Below are 22,402 nucleotides of genomic sequence, written 5' to 3'. Positions count from 1 at the left end.
GGTCCGACCGGCGCACGCACGTTCGGGGCTGTGGAGGCGCGCGCCACATGTACATGTACACATTGTCCTCTTTATAAAAATCATCTGGGAGCGACCGCGCGCCGCTCCGCGTCTGCGTTCGTTTCTGGAGATTCTGAAACTGCTTTTGTCGAGCAAAGCTTCAGATTACAGGGAAAAGTGAAGAAGATCCGTGTGAAGACGTTTTACAAGGTAAGACAGAAAAAAACAAACAAATAAACAAAAAGAAAAAACAAAAAACAAATATGTGAGAAATGAAAGGATCCGGTTTCATAGAAAGAGTGGCTGCGGAGATGCCACAACAGGAGGCAAGAACATCACAGGGTCATTTGGTGACTGTAAACTTGTTACCTCAGACCCTCAGTGTATCAATGATTGATTTACAGTGATCTTCCCTTGAGGAAATGTTTAATTAATATTAATTACAGCGGAAATCACACTGTCAACTTCAGGGATATTTTTCACTTCTCGTGTTCTTTGTTTGAGCACAGTCTGTGTTATAGTAGGATCTGCTGTGAAGGCGGGATGTACAGAGTGTGGGCTCCAGCAGGAGTCTGGATTTAGATTTCTCTGTCTGAGTATTGAATATTAGTGAAGAAAGCAAACTGATCCTGTTTCCTGCCTATTGAGTTTCACTGTGGTTCCAGCTGGAGTCAGTGCACAATATCAATATCTATGACTGAAAAAAACAAAAACAGAAAAGTAATTACAAAGTTTAACTTCTCTCTCTGCATCCATTTTACTTTAATACTCCTGCAAACAAAGCCATAGCACAATATTATGTAACTTTATCGAATAATAAGTTGGGTCATTGCTCTGCTGTGTTATGTCGTTTTAAGGTTACACAAGGCAAACAGAAAATCTTTATGATGTTTGCATAACACGTCTGCAGGAATGTCTGCGTCTGAGAAACTCAACACTCCACTGAAATATCTCTACAGAACCCTATGGTCCCTGGAGATCCTTTGATATTTCAGTCATAAACACAGTGTGGCACTGTATATCCTGAAAACAACCACACAAACACAGACACACAAACACAGACACACAGAGCCAAAGGTAGAAAAATTCTCCATATTTAAAACCATAAAATGTTTCTATACACAGGCATGTTTGACAGTATTTACTGTGCTATAGAATTCTAACATGTAAACCATTGCACCTTTTGACACACTGAACACAGTACCATCCTTCCCATCATGCCTCTGTGGACTTGGTTTTTGATGGCAGCTCCCCATTATGTTGCTATCATGATCATACTGCTCCAGCAGGCTCCTGCACTACGTTCATGTTCTGCTGCTGCTCTGTATTCATGGCAGGATTCATACTGTCGCTGCATTCATGATGCAGAGCGTAGCTGATTTGTCCTTGAACTTTCATCCTCTGCATTGTGTGTTTGTGCCGCCGCCGGCGAGCCCTTACAGCGTGTGTTTGTTCCATGTCGTGCTGCAGGAGCCTTCCTCTTAATCCACGCTGTCACTCTGAATAGCAGGTTTATTTTAGCGGTTTTGAGCACAAAATAACAACGTCTGAGTTCCTGCTTTTTGTTTTGTTTGCTGCCACTGATTACAGGCCCTCCCAGGGGTCCTGCAGGGCTTTCAAGGTGCCTGGAAAAGCAGCAATCATACGAATGCTGTGTGCTATACTGAGCTGTTTTCAGCTGCAGGTCCTCCAATGACCACTAGATGGGCCATTCAGTAAAAAGCAGACTGTATAGTTGCACTGATTAAACTCTGAAATTTTGTTTTTGAATGACAAAACCAGAAATAATTGTCCTAACTCCATGTAGGCACAGCTTTTACTGTCAGATAGAAGTTTGCATTATGCAGTGCAGTTGTTCTCAGTCTTTACTCAATTCTGCAAAATGTGAAAGGATTTTTTTTCTGTAGGTTCGACATCAACACGAGTCTGCTTCCTATGACTTCAGTCTTTTAGAATAGGATTCAGATATTTTTCACAAATCAAGGCTGCTACCAACCTGTGAGCTTCCAGCATCAAGCTGACACGGTTAGCTGTGCTGTATCAGCAGGTAGATGCTGATTTTCACATCTTGAAATAGTTTGTAAATGTGGGAGGAATCATCAGTCAGAGAACGCTGCAGTTACACAAAGATCTCAGAATTTACGCTTATCATTGAGTATGAGATGGAATCAATATTCAAACATCAATAGTCAGTCTGCTTCTCCCCAGAAAGTTAAGCTTCTACTTATTTTGTTTTATAAAAATGATATGGCTTCCAGAGATGTCTTGGCTGTTAATGAGCATGTTTGCTCAATTAACAAGAGTCTCAGCCTATCGCACCATGTTGATTGCTGCTTACTCATCCCTCATTTGCTCCACACAAGCTCATCTCTGTGCAGGAAACCCATATTCAAGCCTCAGAGTTTCCCTTTAGAAACCTGAGAGCCACATCACAGATGGTACATCAGTGCTTCTTCTCTGTCTGTTGGTGCCTAACAAAGGATATGGTTAAATTCTGCATGAGCAAACTTCGCGCTTTGGCACTTTCAGAAGGACGTTTTGAACGTTTTAAGGATTTCACCGGCCAAAAACCATTCAAGGCAACATTAAATTTTGTCTTCTCGTTGGAGGGGGTGGAGGTGTTGAAGACTTTCAGCCAGCGTCAGTGTGTGCACTTTTCTCTGGATAGATTCCTTGCTCACTTGCTGCCATAAAAAGCTCTAAGGCCTGCCTGTAATTTTGATTCATTACTTTCTGTTCACTGAGAACAGTTCCTGTTTGTGACGACGAGACAGCAGCAGATTCTGCACGGTCTCGTGTAGGTGAGAGTCTTATCTGTTTCAGCCCTCAGTTTGTGGTTTAGACAAATAAACTGAGGATGCTTTTACATAAAACTTAGAGAAATGTGAGGTTTCCAGAATGAGAACACAAATGACGCCCCTGCAGTCCGTCATTAGTGATTTATTTTTCTGATTATAAATGATTTTTTAAGTCTGACCGTGTTTTTGAAGGATCATCTTTCACTGTGAAAAACAGACTCTCATGCATCCTCAGCTTTTTTTGGCTGAAACTATTCACATTCTGCCCACAGTGTTAATATTTCATCAAAGGGGAAACAGCTGCACAGGAAGATGTATCCAGATGTTACACCTTTCTTGCTGTTCATCCTTCACCAGCAGTGCAGGCTACAGGTCTTCATGGGTCCATTGTTTCCCATTCTTTTGCCATGGGTGTCAGTATGTCTAATATCCATGTGTCTATCAGCTCTTACCATGTAAACTGGTCTAACTATCCTCAAGGTCTAATTCAGACAGGTTCTGATTGTCCTCGGGCGTCTTTTGGGTAAAGTTTGAATTGACTCATGTCATGTTGGGACCGGTTTTCCACAGATTTTGGACCTGTGAAGACTTCTGGTACAGACCAACTTTGGGGAACACGAGTTTACCAAATGGGAAATAAGTCCTGCAAATTAAACAGCAAAGCGCTTTGATGGTGACTGCCTTCCTGAGCAGCCAATATTAGCATTTTGTGATGATGTGCTGGTGCTGTTTTTTTTTTTCTCCCCGGAGTCTCGAAGTGCGGGTTTGTGATCAGATTTGCTGTTGATGCAGAACAACTCGGGATCCCCCGCTGTGTTGCTGCTGGTGCCTCTCATGTGGATTTTGGATGTCCTGCAGTTTTGGCAACAGCTTGCAAAATAAATAAATAAATAAACAAACAAACAAGCAAAACCTGACCCTGTGTTGGTGCCGATGGGGCTTTTCTCTTCAGGAACACTCTGCTTGTTGAAATGCAGGATGTGAGTTCCAGCAGAAATGCCTTTGAGCAAAGCATCAGCTTCCTTCCTTGCTCTGGATCTTTCAGCTTTTTGAAATGTGCACTGTGCATTTCAGAGCATGAAACGGCGCTAAATGCTTGTGATTAAGCCATCGCACCAACAGGAAGAAAGTTTGACGGATGAAACATGCCGAGACACTGTGACCACAGTGCTAATGACTCACAAGTCTGTCATCTCTCTTGTGAATGTTCATTCCTCATGTACTATTTGCAACCGTGTATATCTAGTACATGAACATGTGTGTGTGTGTGTACGTGTATGTTTGCGTTCGTCATGTATGATCTCCAGGTTCATCTGCACACCGATGGAAGTCACACACTTTTTTTTTTTTTTTAATCTCAGCAAAATCCTCTCAGCTGTTACATCCACCCCTCTACTCCCCCAACACACACACACACACACACACGTATACATGCACACACACAAACACATTTACACACATACACACTCGCTAGCTCCACCATAGACTTTGGAATTCACTGTTGCCATGGCAATGGAATAGAGCACGCTCTCTCGCATCGCCTGTTCTTTTCTATTGCTTTATCTCTCTCTCTCTCTCTCTCTCTCTCTCTCTCTCTCTCTCTCTCTCTCTCTCTCTCTTTCCCGCTCTGTGGAGGCAAACCAGCTTCTCTTGTTTGACAGGGGGCTCGTTTTTTTTGCCGTCGGCATCAGGTTTTAGATGTTTGTTTGTTTGTGTGTTTGCTTGTTTGTTTTTTCAATGACATATCATCATCCTCATATAGAGAACATGTTTGTATGGGAGATGCTTCTGTACAGGAGCATCCCCTGGTTTCAAGACTCATGTCACGTTCGTTAATCGAATCCATCCTCCTCCCTCCCAACTCTATCTCCTCTTCTCATCTTCTCTCACTCTTTCCTTTCTCTCCCTCATCTTCTCATTTTTCTACTATCCCTCTCTTTCTGGCTTTCCTCTCACTCTCTCTCATCTGGTCTTTACTCCCCCCCCCCCCCCCCCCCCCCCCCCCGCCTCTTTCTTCCTTCTCTCAGTAGCTAAGATGCCTGCCATGACAATTCAATGAGAGGAGAGGAAACCAAGTGAAGTATCCCCTGCTCGCTGAAAAGGAGAGGAGGAGTGCTCAAGGTAAAGAGAGGAGAGCGAGAAGTAGAAGAAGAGGAAGAAAGAAGGGATAAGAAGAGAGGGAGAAGCAGAGGAGGGAAGGGTAAGGGGTGAGAAAGCGAAGGATAAACGGTGGATGGAGGCAGCTCGGACCAGGACTACGGAGCGCTCTTCACCGACGAAGAAGAACAGCAGCAGCGGGGGGGAGAGGAGATGGAGGCGAAAGGCAGAAACATGCCCCCAGGTAACACACACACACACACACACACACACGCACGCACACAATCACACACACAGAGGCAGATGTGGATGTGTTCTTACATACACAAGAAACAACCAGATGCACATGTGGATGTGTGTATGCATGCATATACATATATTCACACATGGCACACACATGCATGTACATTAAAGCGTAAGCATTCAAACACACAAACAAGCACGGACAGATACAATCACGCAGGAAACCACCCGAATGCACCCTAACACACACACACACACACACACACACACACACACACACACACACGCACACCAGAGTGCAGATGTGTACAGAGGTCTGGATTCAGAGGGCAAGTGGCGTTGATTAATCTGTGCTGGCATTTGTGTAACCAAGCTAAACGTTTGTTCGTATTTAGATCAGAGACGACTGAGTTGAGAAAATTCAGGGAACATGTTACAAAACATGAATCTGATGAATCGCAGCACTGAACTGATCTGACACTGGAAACGTCACTTCATTTTCAGTATGCTATCTTTGCAAGCACCGTGGCTCTGGACGGCAGAGTTTATTTTTCTTAATGTAGGAAGCAGCCGTAGTTGGCTGGATCCCATTAATTCTTTTATGAGACTAGCCAATCAGGATCAAGTACAGCAAGCATACGTGGGGTTGTGTCACCTCTTGTTGTCTACACTGGATGCAAGTTGCATGTTTAAACGTCAGAAATTCTTTTATGAAATCAGCAGTGAAGCTTTGATTCTCTCTGCAGCTGTGCAGTTTACTACAAGTAGACTTCAGTAAAAATTTAACTGACTAGCGTTAGTATTTGGAAGCAGTTCACCACATCCATGTTACAGCTTCTTTTAATGCACCAGAAGACTGAGACCACCTGTAACAGTAAAGATTTGTGGGAACCAGTCTTTGCCAAAGCAGCGTGAACATGGAGGAGGCCTGTTGCTGCCATGTTGCCATGTCAAGGTGCCGCTCAGGTGACGGGTTTATACTCGACTGCAGAATTAAATAGTGTGGAAGCAAGTTTTATTTTGAAAAACGTGGCACATTTTCATTTACGGGGACAGACGTGAGACTAATGCACATGAGAAACTTTGTTAAACCATATGCTATTTAAGCAGATTCATTGGATTCATTAAACAACACTGTGACTGTGGATATCAGCATCGTTTAGACAGGTTTTGGGTTTCAGGTTCAGAGTGCTCCTTTTCACTAAATTATGAAGAAATATGAAAAGATACAAGCAGAAACAGATTTTTGTAAGTGAGAAACAAAAGTTTAAATCTGTAATTGTCACGTCATATTCAAAATGAAACAGTCCGTAAACTTATAGCAATAATTGCTGAGGTGGAACTGAACGGCTACGCTGTGATCCACAGTCCCTCTCCACCCGATGCAGTGGCGCCTTCCATCAGTCTTTTTGGGACTTACCTTGTGCATATTTTAGCAGGCAGGTCACTTTGAGGGTCAGAGTACCAGTGGTCTCTGTTATTTTGGGATTTGTGTTGCCATGGAAACACACCGCGGGCCCACTGAATTAGCCAAATACTTTCAAAGCTCACACTGGGATTGATATTCTCTGAGCGATCGATCCTTTACACTAACCTCCCATTTGGCTGCGACTTGTGATCACATAAAGACAAGTCGTAGCCGAGGCTTTCCGGAGCATTAAATGAGTTTGCTTGCCAGCACTTGTCCGCCATTTTTATCCAAAAGGCTGAAATCTTACTGAGTGACTAAATGGTTAAATGGAAATCCATGTAGATCCCCCGCCCCCTCCCTTCCATGCTCGTTGGATGTTTCATTTATGTTTCCTGAAGCACAACAGATGTGTTGTATCTCAGTTTTCCTCGTCGTCCTTCTCACTGTTCACCTCTCAGCTCCGGTTTATGTCTCCTCTCTCCTCTTTCCTTTCCTGTCCTCTCCACTCGTCTCCTCTGGTCTCATCATCCACTTTTCTCTTCTACCCTCCTGTTTTTACTAATGTGTACAGAAACCTCTTTCCCTCTTTCTTACCCCTCAGTTGGCCTTCTGTGTCTTCTGCACTTTAAGCTTTACAGTTATTTCCTGAGCTGCCAAAGATTTGATCATTGACCTCTAAAGAAATGTTCTTGCCATACCTGCAAATTCTGCTGATTAATGCCTCTTAATGTGAATCTCTCTGAAATCCTGGTTTGGACAGGAAGGTCAGAATTTAAATCTACCAGCTGAGAAAATCCACTGATATATAAAATAATGCCTTTTCCAACTTAAATTTAATTTAAATTTTTTTGGGGGGGAAACACACTGACAGACTTACACAGGAAGATGTTTCCTTCGCCGTCTCCCAGTAGTCCGTCTTCCACCCTCCACGGTTCAGTGTTGTGTATTTGTTGTTTTATATTTTTGTTGATGCAGTGGGGTCGGCATTTTGTTCTTCTGCTGGCTGCGTGCTGCCAACATTTCTTTACTGCTCCAGGCTGTGTACGTTTTGTTTTTGTTTTTTTTTTAAATCACTCCAGTGTGTTCACCCAGAATGCAATGGATAGACTCAACCCCACGAGCAGCCCTCACCAGTCACCTACAGGGGCCCGTGGGGGACAGTAGTTCTATTAATGCATAAATATTTGACAGTTCAATGCATAAATTGTGCACAGGATGGGATGCAAAAGTGATTACGTGTCTTTTTTAGCTTCTCATTTTTAATTTCATGGGTGCTCAACCTTCCAGAACCATGAGGTTCATGGAGGTGCCCTCTATACACGCTGTCATAGAAATAAATGGTTTAAACAAGAGTCTGTTAGTTTCACTTTAGCCTGAATATCCAAATTAATTCTTTGGCTGTGTTAGCAAAAGTTTGAATATCAATCAGTAACCTGTAGACAAACACAGTAATTGTGAGTATAAGGCGACCGTGACCTTTGTATAGGTTAAAGAATCCGGCTTGTGAGAGGATCACTCACTCACACGTCACAGAACACACACAGGTCTCACACATAGTGCTGGGATCAGCACAATTTACTCTTTCCAGTGGATTATTTGATGTCAAACAAGAATAAAAGGCCAGTTTATCCAATCAAGATCCAAAAAAATTGGATTTCATGTGACTATGCCCCAGGATGTGCACACAGCGCGCTCTAATGCGCACCCTGAATGACAGGCACAGAGAGAGGGTCGGTAAAGAGACAGACGGGGCCTGTAAAAGCTTTTTTGATGGTCTGCTGGCCCCGATTATTATGCATGAAACTGCCAATCAGATTTATACACTTTTTAATCGAAGGTGCCGGATTGTGCCGGATCGCTCTGACCCACTTTATCCCCTGACCATAATGTAAAAAACATACAAACCTTGCTTCATTAAAGGATGATTCTAATTCCAGTCACCTACGGTCACTTGGCAAAGTTTGAACGAGAGCATTATTATGTGCAGTGGACGGACTCGTCCTCTGACGACAAATGATTTTGGTGTGTGTTTTCTTCATAGATATTAGTTTCCTTCCCCGCCCAGCGATGGTGTGGTGTGAGCGGGGCATCCAGGTGCTGCTGACCACCATGGGGGCGTTTGCAGCCTTTGCCCTGATGACAGTGGCTATTGGTACAGACTACTGGCTGTACGCCCGGGCTTTCATCTGCAACAGCACGGCCAACTCGTCCCAGGAGGATTCCAACAACAAGGACAAGAAGGACCCTGGGGCTCTCACCCACTCTGGTCTCTGGAGGATCTGCTGCCTGGAAGGTACAGCCGGTTGTACGTGTGCATGCGTCTGGTCGAGGCTGCGGAAACCTTTGGATGTGCTGGGGGTTGAATGTGTGTGTATTTTGTCACGGGCCGGTCATTGGAGGGTCTTGTTGGGGTCAGTGTGCTCATCAGTGTAATCAGAACAGACATAAATAGGTGTTCTCTTACTCACAAACACAGTCACTCACACACACACACACACACACACACACACACACACACACACACACACACACACACACACACACCCACACACACCCAAACACTGTCTTTGCACATTAGTTGTAAATAATGTAATTTCCAGGAGACAGGTCTGAGCATTTGAATTATACTGTACGCCTCTTCAGTGTTAGTGATCTTATCAAATGTATCTATAAAATAAATAAGTCAAAATACTAAACATCGCTTTTATTTGATCCACAGCCCGCTCTGTGGAGCTACATGATGAGATGAGAGCGGGTTGATAACAGCAGCCTGGATCCTGTGGCACAGGTTGTACCAGTACACCCTGCTGCCGCTGCCCATTCAAACACAGAGCACCAGTGTTGCCGAGCAGCAGACGCCGCAGTAGCAGGCTTCTGTCTGAAAGCACCTTAAACGCAGATCTAAAACATCAGCTGATATGTATAGTTCATATACTGTACACTGTCCGCAGCACTGGCTGTTCCCATGATGCATTATGATATCATCATGACAAGCTGTAAACATGATAATGAGATGTTGTGAAAGCTAATGTGGCCCCTTGTGTTCACTGTTTTAGAGCCTCACAATTCGGATAAGAGGATTTCAAGATGAGCCCGAGACCGAAGCCTCGTTTTTCTCCTGCTGCTCTCGCTCTTTTGCTTTCATGCACAGGCAAACACAAACGCTTACATACACAGTACACACACATACTATACTGTCAACATAAAGCTCATCATAATGCCCCAGTGCTCAGATATGAGTGGTGACTAATTCAGTGAGTAGTTTCCCTGTGATGCTGCAGCTGCCAGACGAACAAACATACATATGAAGTATTAACGCTCTCACACATACACCAGGCATGGTCTGCAGACCACGGCTGTTCATTAGAAAGTTTCTCGTCTTTCAGTTACAGGTGTGATGTTGTGGCATTTTAACCTCGGTAAATTAACACATTCATTTTGAGGCATTTTTAAAAAATTATCGTGAACAAGAGAGGTGCATGAAGAACCCCTCCGGCTTTTCCCCTGCGTTTTCAACTGTGTGTGATCACAACCGACACGGCAGGAACCTTGTTGGACTTTTTTTGCGAGCTTCACATTTTGTGAGATTCACATGGAAAGACCTGTTTTTGTGTAGACAGTTCCAGCAGTGGTTTGACATGGACTGCCAGATGGTCATACTCCTGTCTCGTCAGATGTGGCAAAACATTGAGTTTTGTTGTTGCCTGGCAGCTCTTTTAGAAATCATCCAAGGTGTTGGACAGATGATCTGCCCTTTTCATTCCGACCTGCTGTCCACTGGGCCCATTGGTGGATAACTATTCTTTATTTAATGCAGTTCCTCCATTCCCAGCTCTCGATGTTTGTGATGCTCTGTCTGATTTTGCTTCAGATCTTTCTTGGCTGACGTGTGATTCTTTGTTTGTGTCCAAAGTGTCCAAAGTGTCCTTTTCACATTCTTTTTAACGTTATTCTGACTTTAGTGTTTTGGGGTTTTTTTTGTGATGCAAGAATCCTTTTAGCCCCGTGGTTCCTTTGGCTGCACTGTAAAGAGATCAACCGCGGTCTCTTCTTCTACTGCTGCGTTTCTCAGCTGATCACGTATTTGCTGCCTCTGGTGGTCGAAAAGTGGAATTTCCCAGGGATCTCTTGGACTAGTCTTATTAAACCACAGTTACTGTGATCACCAGTAACCATAGGTGTCACCAAACCGACTGGGACTGAAATATTTAGGATTATAATTCAAAGGTTTGGCTCATGGTGACTATGTCAAAGTAACATAATGAGCTCGACAGTTGTTTTGTCAGTTCCTTTCAGACGCAGAGAGCTCAGGTCTTTCATCACTCTCTTCCTCCTCTTTTTGTTTTCTGTTGTTTCTGTCTGGTCATCATCAATTTGTCAGTCTTCTCCATCCATCTGTCACCCTGTTTACTTCTCTGTCTCTTCCACTTCTTCATCTTTCTCTTAATGTCTTTGTCTCTGCCTCTGTCAGTTTCCCCCTCGATCCCTCAGTCACACTGTACTGTACACCCCCTCGTTTATTTTTCTGTTGTTTCCTGCTCTTCCCTCCATCATTTCTGCCATTCTGCTCTTTTCCTGTCTTCTTCTCTTCAATGTGATCTCCGCTTTTTTTCAGCTATCCTCCTCACTCTCTCCCCCCTTCTTCCCCCACTGTCTTCTCTCAGGCTTGAAGCGAGGTGTGTGTTCCCAGATCAATCATTTCCCAGAGGACGCAGACTACGACCAAGATGCTGCAGAGTATTTGCTGCGTGAGTGACACACACACACACACACACATTTAACAAATGAACAACAAATGCACACAGGCATGTATAGTAACATTAGGTTAGCGTACACTGGCATACACACACATTTAGCGCGCACACATGCACACATCTCAGCAGAAAATACACATACACACACACACACACTACAGTCTCCATCACACACGGATACAGAAAGGACAGAAGGCGATGGTGGGCGGACATCAATGCACGGATGTCAGATTCAAGCAAAGCTTTCCTGGAGGGGTGTGTGTGTGTGTGTGTGTGTGCGTGTGTGTGTCTGCACACTGTGTTTCTGTGTTTCCGTGTGTGTAAATGCCCAGGTGCATGGGGTTGGGAGTCTGGGGGTGTACAGAAAGCTTTTTTTTTTTTTTTTTTTCCGCAGATGGATTGAACGAACAGCCTTCACTAATGGATTATTTTCAGCTCAGGACTGAGGTTTCACATCCTGCCTCCATTGTGGCAGCAGATTCTGTTCGTACAGCCCTGAACCTTTTGGTTTACAAAGTGTATGTTCCATCCATATATTATATAAAAGTGTCTATTTCTGTGAAGGAGGCCGTGATGCTATCTTAAATTCTCCCGTCGGCCTTGCTGTGTAACACTGACTGAACCAGTCAGCGTTCACCTCTCCAAATACTCCACAGTCCTCACGACTTGTTTTAATAATAGAAAATGTCCAGAGTTTAGAGTACAGCATTACCTCAAATAAAAAAAATAAAAAAACTGGTAGTCAGTTTAAAAGCTAGGTCTCTGATAATGGCCAGGTGCGTGGTCGACACAAGCAAATAAAGGCTGGCCCACAAACACAGTGTGGATAAACTCCCGGTGCTTCTCACATTATGCACATGCCAGTGAAGCATAATGTGGATTTCTACCGCTTTAATTTAATAAATTCAGCAGCATAATCCTGCTATTTTCAACACTTTGTTGTTCTGGATTACTCACCTAAAGTATTATTGTCCTATTTCAGTCACTGTGGGCGTATGTGTCTTAATGGCTCAGCCAACTGTAGCTTGTAGTAACATACAACCCACAATGCTTCAAAATAAAAGCCCTATTAAAAAAATGAAGAGTTTCTGTCCACTGAAATGCTGGAGGGCTTTTAATCTGAAACAGTTACAGGAAGTATTGAGTTTGTAATAACAGCATAATGGAGAAACATAATGGAGAAATGGTGTTGACCAACTGAGGTGCCACACAGGAGGAATTTGTCACCTGACAACGCCAGAGGTTTAGAAAATCGCTGCAAACGCCTACTTACAGTCAGCTCAACATCTTTCTTATCAGCTGCTTATTAGATAATAAATAGTGCTGAAGAGCCGAACACCACCCACACAGTCCCACTTCCAGTTTAAAAACAATTTCAGGGAATCATCTGCAGCAGCTGTTTGACATGTCTGACAGACGCTTCCATGAAAAAAAGCTTATCACGGCATCATCTTTTCCCTTCAGAGGCAAACAAAGGCTAAAACACTGCTTGAAGAGTCACCTTCAAAACCTGAAGGCTTTGCTGTTCTGCGTGCTCTTGCCTGAGATGGAGCTTCTCGGCATTTTAATCCTCTGTAATGTCACTGTGCTGTATGTTATCACAGCTGCTTTTAATCGCGAGGTGTCTGCAGAGGGAAGAGTTTTAGGTGATGTAATGCTCCTGCTGTTGGGCAGCAGTCGCTGTGAAGTGATCATTTTTCCAGTCTTTAATAGACTGTAGATCTAGAAAACACATTATTACATGGGCCTGAAGACTCAGCCTCCATTTTGGCACGTACTTCTCCTCCTTGGAAAGAACTTTGGTATGATAGCATGATCCCGCGCTGTCAAGCGTGTGACTGAAATATTCAGGTTCATGGGTGCCCACGGGGACTTTCTTTTTGCCAGTTGGACTCAGGTGACGTTACGCGACTGATTTTCTCTGATCTGACAAAGCTCCTCCAGAGCCAGAAAAGACATTATGTACATATTATGTAGAAAACCTATATAAATAGATGGCTGCTGTACCAGAGCCAAGTTGTAGTGTCAGCTATAGCAAGTCCTGGCAACACTTTTTCTCCCAGGAGTGTCACGAGGCTGTTAACTTTGCACCTTCAAATGGTGTTGAACCTCAAACAAAAAAATAAATAAATAAAAAATAACTAATTGTACTACATTAGAAAAGCACAGAATTAGTCATACCAATCAGACACAACAGAGTCCACAAACTGACGTGTCTGTACTGATGTCGTAATCTGCAGGCGTGGTGCGAGCCTCCAGCATCTTCCCCATCCTCAGCGCCATACTGCTCCTGCTGGGGGGAGTGTGTGTTGCTTCCAGCACCTTCTACAAGAGCAAAAGGAACATTATACTCGGTGGAGGAATTCTCTTTGTAGCTGCAGGTAAGACTATGCTTTGCTGTGGTTTGGGCAGAGACGTCTGTCTTTCTACTCATATTTTGGAGACAGAGCTTCTTCTGGGTATTCATACCACTGAGAACAAATATGGGTCCGGGTTTTATTAAAACCCAAACCAAAATGGTTCTGAAAATTGTGTCTGCTGGCTTTGCCACCTGTAATGGACGGCTTTGTCCTTCCAATCAGTCTTATTCTTCTCTAAACTGTTGTATTTGACATGTGGATGTTTCGGAGTTATCAGTCACATATTAAGATGTTGTGGTGTTTGATACGCTGATGGATTTCCACATTGAGCCTGTCTCCTCTCTGTGTAATTGAAACAGCTCCTGCATCCCTGCCTGCAAAACAGTTTAATGAAGCTGCAGGTTAATTTGTCTCAGGGGAGCACTTAGAAGTCTTGTATATTTCCTCAGGGCTCAGCAACATCATTGGAGTGATCGTGTACATCTCAGCAGCGCTGAGTGACATTTCCCCCAAGAAGGACGAGGACAAGAAGTGGCACTACTCTTACGGCTGGTCCTTCTACTTCGGCGGCCTGTCCTTCATCCTCGCCGAGATGGTAGGTGTCCTCGCCGTCAACATCTACATTGAGAAGAACAAGGAGCTGCGTTGCCGCTCTCGCACCGACCTCTTCAAGAGCACCACGCACGCCATGCTGCGGCTGCCCAGCTACCGTTTCAGACGGCGCTCTCGCTCCAGCTCACGTTCCACCGACCCGCCGCGCTCCCAGGAGACCTCGCCCATCGGCACCTCCAAAACCTTCAGCCTGCCGCCCTCTGCTCCGCCGTTCTCTGTGGCCACTCTGCCCAACCCGCACCACACCAGCAGTGGTGGAAGCGGAGGAGGAGGCGACATCTCCATGTACACCCTGTCGAGGGACTCCAAGCTGGGCAGCCTGGGAGGCGGTGCCCCACCTCTCTACGGCACGGTGGACCGCGCCACGCTCTACCAGCTCCACAACTACTTTCCAAAAGATTCCAGTGGAGGCGGCAGCGGCGGTGGAGGAGGAGCAGTGATAAGCAGCGGTACCCTGCCATCTCACTCCAAGTCCAACTTGGCAGCGGCGGCAGCTGTGGCCCAGAATGCAGCACCGCTGAATACATCCACATCAGCTGCCACTCCAGCCCAGCCGGCCCCTATATCTACAGCCACCATGGAGAGGGACAGGGGTAACGTGGGAACCCTGGACCGACTGACAGCCAAAAGGGACAGGGATAGCAACTCAGATACGCTTAACAGGAAAACTACGCCAGTTTAAAAGTAAAGCTCGGAGAGGAGGCAGAGAGGGTACAGGGAGGGGGAGCGTTGACACAAAAGAAGAGAGATGGTATTGAATTTATACAGATGTTAGAGATATCTGAGTAGAAAGAGAAGATGAGAGATGAGTAAGGCTGAAAATGTGTAGGTGACACGTCAGCGGTAATGTTTCTGTCCTTGAGCCTGAGGTATAGCTGCCATAATTACTCACCAGTGTCATAAACAGTCATAAAGCGTCTGACATTATGTGCAAGTTTAAGACATCTGCCTTAAAACGGTCAATGACTTTTACTCCAAAAGCTCATTTGTTAATTGTACAGCAATGGTTCAATGGAGGCTTCAGGGAATTTTTCTTTTTCCTGTTTTTATGTTTAATTTCAGCGTCACTCTGTTTCACATGTCAGACAGAATCGTACACATGCACAAACAACTGGGAGATGCCCAGTGAAACCAGTCTCCCAGTGCAGCAGTTGGAGGTTAAGTGCCTTGCTGGGGAGGCAGAGGAGCTCTGTAGTTATTCAGTTTCCCCGTCTTAAACTGGGCTGAATCTGGTTTGAAAACTGATCATTTTTTTGCACATGTAGACATTCAGTTTGAATTTAGACGTCGAGGCATCTTTTCACCTGTAAACCAGTTTTTCTAAACCATACAGTACGTTATCACGCTACACCACGCTTCTGTTTGAAGCAGAACAGGAAGCCACAGACGGGTACATCCAGCCAAGTAACAAGCTGCTCAGTGACGAGTTGACTGCCAGTTCCAGGTCAACAGTAGCTACTTAACCTCTGGTCCCAAAAGAGTGACCTCAGCCATACCTAACGCCACTGACGCACATTCACACCACACTCCAGAGGAGGCTGACACACTGTGAGCCTGTTTATTTTTCATTGTGTGTCAAAGGTTATTACAGTGACAGATGGGCATTCTCAACAGTCCTACAGAAAGGAGCAGCCACAGACTTTAAGCTTCACCCTGAACGTCTCCATTACACCACTGCCGGTCGTCACAGTTTGATTAAACACCGTAAGAAATGTCCATCTGAACAAGTGATGCTAAAGTCCCCAGAATCTTCCTGCAAGTGTGTGAAATATTTGCTGAAATGTGACCAAGTGGACATAGACTGTTACTCTTGTTTCAAGATCACACTTGTTTTTTGTTGCCTTAACAATAGGAATAAAAAATGTCCAGTGTTTTCGACGTGCAGGCAGACAGACAGGCAGACTCACTATCTGCAGCTTTGCTGTGATTGGCAGGTTCAGTTAGTTCAAGTTAGTGGTTACTGCCGATAAACCCAATAAACTATGGACGCCAGTTTCTCATAAATATCACCAATCTCTATATGTAATCAGCTTTCTGGGAAAAAGTAAATGGTTAAAAAACCCCAAAATGTCAGTATTTTTTCATTGCTGGTATTACTCAACCACACGTTCAACTCCCTGCTAATGAATTATGGTGGTTGTCTGTGTCATCAGGCAGAAGAAATATTGCTAAATGCACCTTCACAGTTGATGGAAGCACTTGTAAAGATGGACATTTTGCTCCCTACATGATGTGTAATTACCTAAAAAGGATTTCAGGGTTTGTGTGACTGTTTATGGTGATGATTGAATACCGAAGGCTACAAGGCAGCATCCGCTGAGTGCTCCTGCAAAGGGCTGCAACCACAGGCAACAGGATGGGGGTCAATTCAGTTCACACTCAGGGGGTGGAGATTTAGTTAGAACGTAGATTTAAAAGCTGTTAAAAAGTTAAAATCATCTGTTACTCTAATATGACTCTAATATCGACAGTGTTATCAAGCCAAGTACATCACTTATTCTTAAAAAGAACACAAAATAAAGCACATTATGGATCATTAGAGAAATGATAAATTATCTTATAAATCTCCAACAAATTAAAATCTGAATTAGATCGTAATATATTTTTTAGGCTGCGTTTGAAATGTCAGATCATTCAAAGGTGGAGAAAAAAAATCCATGTACACACGGACGTACTTCATAACATTTTGGACCTGAAACCTCAGTAGGATCATTAGACTAATACACTGAACTCTCAAAGCACTTCTGAATCAGCTGCATTTGAAAACGAATTCAACCCGACCCCGACTGACAAGTTGGAGGAGGAGGGAAAGAGAAAAGAGCACAACAGCCAACTTCTGTTCCCCTTCCCTCCATCTCTCTTTTAGCTATAACTATATACTATTTCACAAACTAGAATAATAAATGTGTTATTGAGTATATTATCAATCTGTTCACTTAAGCAAAAGCACATAATGTCTGTAAATGGTAAACTTTGGGTTGTCTTTTCATTCTGAGTGATTGATTATCATCTCTTGGTTACATGAGACTGTAACTCCTTGAGTATTAATATCATGTTGCTGGTGTTTCTATGATCGTAATGGTTATTGCAGGGTATTTATACACTTTGAAATCTTTTTTTTTCTTTTTGTAATTTTTTTATATTCCTTTCAAGGACTTTTTAATTTCTTTCTCTTGCTTATGTACACTAAATTCAGTGGTGTCACGTGGAAAGCATGTGAAAAAAAGTGAGAGGGTAATAATGTGTAAATTCATCTTTAGATCATTACCATCTTCGTTTATTTGTCAGGGACAGTTGACTGAGCGTGCATGCTCTCTTTCAGCAACGCCCTGTTTAACCTTCACACACACACACACATTGACACTGGCAGCAGCCCAGTAAAACCAGTTTGCCGCTGGTTACTGAGCAGCTTCCCTGGAACAGTCAGTGTTACGAATGAGGCGCGGTGATCGTTGCTAAAGGACGTGAGATTGTTCCTCATTTCATTTCCTCCGTCAGGTTTGTTCCAGGTATTAAACACTGATGGGCAACCTTCTGGTTCATCCTCTCAGTGAATTTCATGGTGTACATTTATTTTTCCTGTAAAAGTTGTTTTTGAGCTGTTTTTCTTTTCTGTTTTTATGTAATCTTTCTCTTAACCTTTTTTTTTCTCTTGTTGTTTCTCATTATTGATTCTGTAATCTTCTGTTTGTTTTCGTTTCAGACTTTTGGATCATATACCTCCACTGTCACTCTTCCTTTATCATTGTCCTCATTTTCTTGAAGGATATTTCTGTTTTATTTTCTAAACATAACCAACGTAGCCTAATAATCAGTGTTTTTTAATGTTCTGACTAGTGTCTAACTGTAGGAAATAGACTTTATATTAATCTATTTATTTTCGTGGTGGTATGTATAGATATTCTTAATGTTATATTGTTTCAGAGTTCCTACACTTGTATCTTTGGGCTATAAAGGCTTCATGCCTGCCTGTGAAATTGTCAGTAGCCTAAGTGCTGGAAAAGTCAGCTAAATGTAGTCTGTGTTGTCAGTGTTTTTTTTTTTATATGGCAAACAATAAGTGCAACAAAATACGTCAGCCTCATGCTTCTGAAAACGTGAGAATTGTTTCAGGATCGCTAACTAAACACTGGCTCGTGTCCTGAACTCGTACGAACATGGTCTAAAAGCAGACAGTGCGTTCCTTTGTTTCAGTTCGTATCCTGACCTGAAAGCCATTTAAAAGCCAGCATGAATCACGGGCTGCTTTTCCAAACACTTAGGCTACTGACATTTGATTCTCTTCAAATGGAAAACTGGTATATTTCCTCTCAGCAGACAGATACATGTAAAGGACAATAAGGAAAAGGGAAGCAATGCAATATACTGATCCTCACCGGAAAAGACAAAAAATAAAAGGTATATATACATATATATATAGATATATAGATATATTCAATAAAGTTCTATATGAAAATTGTTTGTGTTCTGCTTTATTGAGAAAACACAGCATTATAACATGCGTTTGGTGTTTGTCAACAACCTAGATTGTTGACAAGAGTAGTGTAGTAGTATCTGTGGCTTCAAATGTTCACTTTGTTTCTCAACCATTGAGCTACCTCCCCTTTAAAGGGCAGCACCCTCCGGGGCCATACTGTAAAACACCACTGCCTTCTCCACCTAACCCCACACAGCAGCCGCATCCTGTTGTGTTAAAGGGTGGATGCACGAAATGTGGTGTGAGAAAGAGAAGGATTGGTCCGTTCATTTTCTATGAGATGAGAGTAATCCATGAGTCATTCATGAGTGAGTCAAAGTGCTGTAGGACATCAACCTATGTGGAGTTGACCAACTGAGAAAAGAGAAGAAGTTTAAAGTTGAATAAATGTTACAACTTTTTGCTCATTAGGGTGAAATTTGTGTGGAAAAAACAGAAAGCAGAGGGAAGTTTATATTTACACTCATTTGGCAGATGTGACAGAGACAGACAGACAGACAGACAGACAGACAGATAGACAGATAGATAGATAGATAGATAGATAGATAGATAGATAGATAAAGTAATTTCACAAATCTGACCTAAAAAAGGAAACAGTACAGATCGTGACAGGCAGTAATTAAGACAGCGCCGTCCCTTAATAACGCTGAGACTTCCTCTCTGGAGAACAACGCAGGGAGGGACTGTCAGCCCAGGGGAAATGTGACAGTTTTTAATCCCGCTGACAATAGATCTGCTGGCAGAGCACACTGGAGACTGAGATGTGTTTGGTTGAAGCAGCGAGGAATGTGATTTGGTGTCAAAGTTTTAATTAGCTGGCCTCTCTGTCTAGAATCCTCCTGACGCTTCGGCGCCGTCTTCATGTCTTTGTGCAGCAGGAACAGGCACAGCAGCTCTGCACCACTGCGCCGCTACATCTGCAGCTCCTACAAAGTGAGGAGCTGTCTCTGTATTTCATGGGAAGCAAAGCGTACGTGAGGCTCGCTGCGCTCAATCACTTTACAACTGTTTTTGCTCACAGGGAAGGTTGGTGGAGCACACCTGTTCTTTCTTCTCAATCAGTGCAACAGTACGGTTTCACCCTGATTGTATGTGACGGCTGCCGGTGGTGGGAAAATAACTGAGTACATTTTGTCAAGTACTGAACTTAAGCAGTTTTAAGGTGCTTGTACTTGAGTATTTCCACTTTCTGCTTCTGCTTTATGCTTTTACTTCACTGGGAGATGTTGTACTTATTACTCACCTACATTAAAGTAATGTTTTCTTTACTTTCTGATTCAGATTGGTAATACAAAATACAAATCAACAAATAAATTATGTTTATATAGATAAGACTTTATTGATCTTGGGGGGGAATTAATGAGAATAAATATATATACTGCAAAACGAAAATTAATGTGTTTAAATGATTAAACACATTACTGCCACTTTTTGCTTCAGTGAAAAATCTGAGTATTTCTAAAACATTTTTGACTTGAATAATTTCTTTAGGACTCTTTAGTAACTATGCTGCTGGTCTGGGGGTGTCTGGCCTCCAGCATCTTACTAACCGGTGATGAAGAGTTAATTGCCTACACCTGGTACCTGGACTATACCAAACTCCAGCCACAGCAAGGGGGAGTTTGGGGGGAGAGACTAATGTTTTTTAATCATTTTTTACTTAATTTTGTAAGTTTAATTTAGAGTTATTTATATACTTATATATGTTTTGCTTAGATAATACTGAGCAAGAGGAAAACTATCTATTTAGTGTTTATATGTACTCAGCTTAGTTATTGTGTACTAAGTGGTTTGAGCAGCCAGTATAAGTGTTCCCCTCCTCTCATTAGTTAGGTCGCTTCTGTCGTTGCTCAGTTTGCCGCTCGGCTCGAAGCACAGTACAAACGAGTAGTTTGCAGACTGCCTTCCACTGTCACAGCTCAGTGTGCTTACAGAGCTGCAAGTGTGCGTCTCAGTTTAGATATAATTCACTTCATTTCTGTGTGCACATAATCAATGTGCTGATCATCAGCCATGGGTGGAACATCTGGGGTTTTTGATTAGGAGAACCAGCATGAGGGTTTGGGGAATTTTAAATGGCTTTCATGGCTCTTGAGGCTTTGTCAACTCATCAGTTTGGATCCAGAGTCAAAGGCTCATTGACCCAAGATGAAAGGTCCCATCTTAGTAATGCAAGATAATTAGAGGAAAGCTTGAGTTGGTTGAGGTCGGGCTGACCTGTAGGTCCCGTGGCTCGGGTTGGAGCTGGGATTAGTGACCTTCAGCTGTGCTCCCATTAAAAAGCCAATTTAGCTAGCTTGAGAAACAGTCACGTGTGTGAAAATGTTAACACAGGTCGGGGCAAGGCAAAACAGTCTTGACCAAAGTGGTGTCTGTTTTAGATGCCTTCAGATCGCTGGACTTACCAACTCTCACAGAAAGCTTAGTAAACAGGCATCAGCTACATCATCATCATCATCATTATATATATTTTTTGTTGTATTGTATTGTTGTTTTTTTGTTGTTGTGTTATATTGTTGCGTTGAGTAGGGATTTATTAAGAGAACTAGACTCGACTCTGTGCAGCCCTGCTGCCAAATTTGTCCCTGTGGCCAAATACAGAACTGCAAAAACAGATCGTGGCTGTCTGTAAAATTGTTGAGCTTTAGATAATTGCATCCAATTTTTATTTCTGTGATATAATTTTAAAGGCAGTGCGATGAGCAGGCAGGCTGATGGAAAAATGAGGATATCTGGTATGTGTATATATAGTGGGTGAGATACTTTGATGGATTAACAGGCCCCATCTTCTCATAATCCATGTCCCACAGCCCTGACACAGAATGTGTTGGTGGACACGCGGGGGGGAAAAAAAACATATAATTACAGACAGGAAACTCCACATCACCACTGTGTGGCCCAGCGTCCAACATTCAATAACCCCGCCCCAGCAAACCCGTGTCTAAACTGGGGTTCTCCCCTGGTTCACCTGGCTCTCCTGTGTTATTATGTCTGTAGCTAGCTGCAGAGTTGTCTTACATACAGTACAGAATGATAATAGCTACCGCCTTGTGTCAGCTTTCATGAGTCAACAGGAGTCTGCCACCTGTGAAGACATTCAGCATTTAAATTTCCTCTCTTCATTCAGCCTGAAGCTCCCTGTCCAGCTGTCTCTTCTTGCAGGGCTCTGTGGTGCTGAGGAGTGCACGCCTGCAGTCACTGATAACGGCTCCAGGCTAGCTGACAGACGTCCATATGCCGGTGGGAAGTTCTGTCACTCAAGATTACACTCTCATTTTCTCTCGTCCTCAAATCCTTCCTCACTCCCACAGAGGGAGATCCCAAGATAGGAAACCTGGGCTTCCGGAGCAGCAGTGTCTCTTATGAAAACTCAAGCACGCACAATACTGCACAGACAAGGTTCATAAGCTATTTTTGTAATGAAAGGTGTGATACACACACACACACACACACACACACAAATTTGTATGCCCATATTAGGATTCAAATTACCAACATTCAGCCGCGCAGAGAGTCAGGTGTCCAGAGACTAAAGTTCACGTTACAGTTTTTAGGTAGATCAGGAGACGTGTGTGAAACAAAGTGAAGGACTTTCTCAGATTTGATTAAAAGGAATAACGTAAACTAATCATGCAGTAAGCAATATAAGT

The 22,402-nt window shown here is 43.3% G+C and overlaps 1 protein-coding gene across 2 annotated transcripts; it reads left to right on the top strand.

Moving 5' to 3' along the window:
• The first annotated feature begins 5,108 nt into the window (after positions 1–5,108).
• cacng8a (calcium channel, voltage-dependent, gamma subunit 8a) lies at positions 5,109–14,957 on the top strand. 2 transcript variants are annotated; one of them, XM_041053394.1, is made up of 5 exons: positions 5,109–5,139; positions 8,615–8,842; positions 11,214–11,297; positions 13,544–13,684; positions 14,113–14,957. In XM_041053394.1, the coding sequence occupies exons 1-5, from the start codon at positions 5,109–5,111 to the stop codon at positions 14,955–14,957; spliced, it is 1,329 nt and encodes a 442-aa protein (XP_040909328.1). The 2 variants fall into 2 exon arrangements, with proteins under 2 accessions (XP_040909328.1, XP_040909327.1); XM_041053393.1 differs by having other exon boundaries at positions 8,591–8,842.
• Positions 14,958–22,402: the final 7,445 nt, after the last annotated feature.

Source organism: Toxotes jaculatrix, chromosome 13 (genome assembly GCF_017976425.1).
Source record: "Toxotes jaculatrix isolate fToxJac2 chromosome 13, fToxJac2.pri, whole genome shotgun sequence".
Taxonomy (NCBI): Eukaryota; Metazoa; Chordata; class Actinopteri; family Toxotidae; genus Toxotes; species Toxotes jaculatrix.
This window is presented reverse-complemented; position numbering and strand designations above follow the sequence as displayed.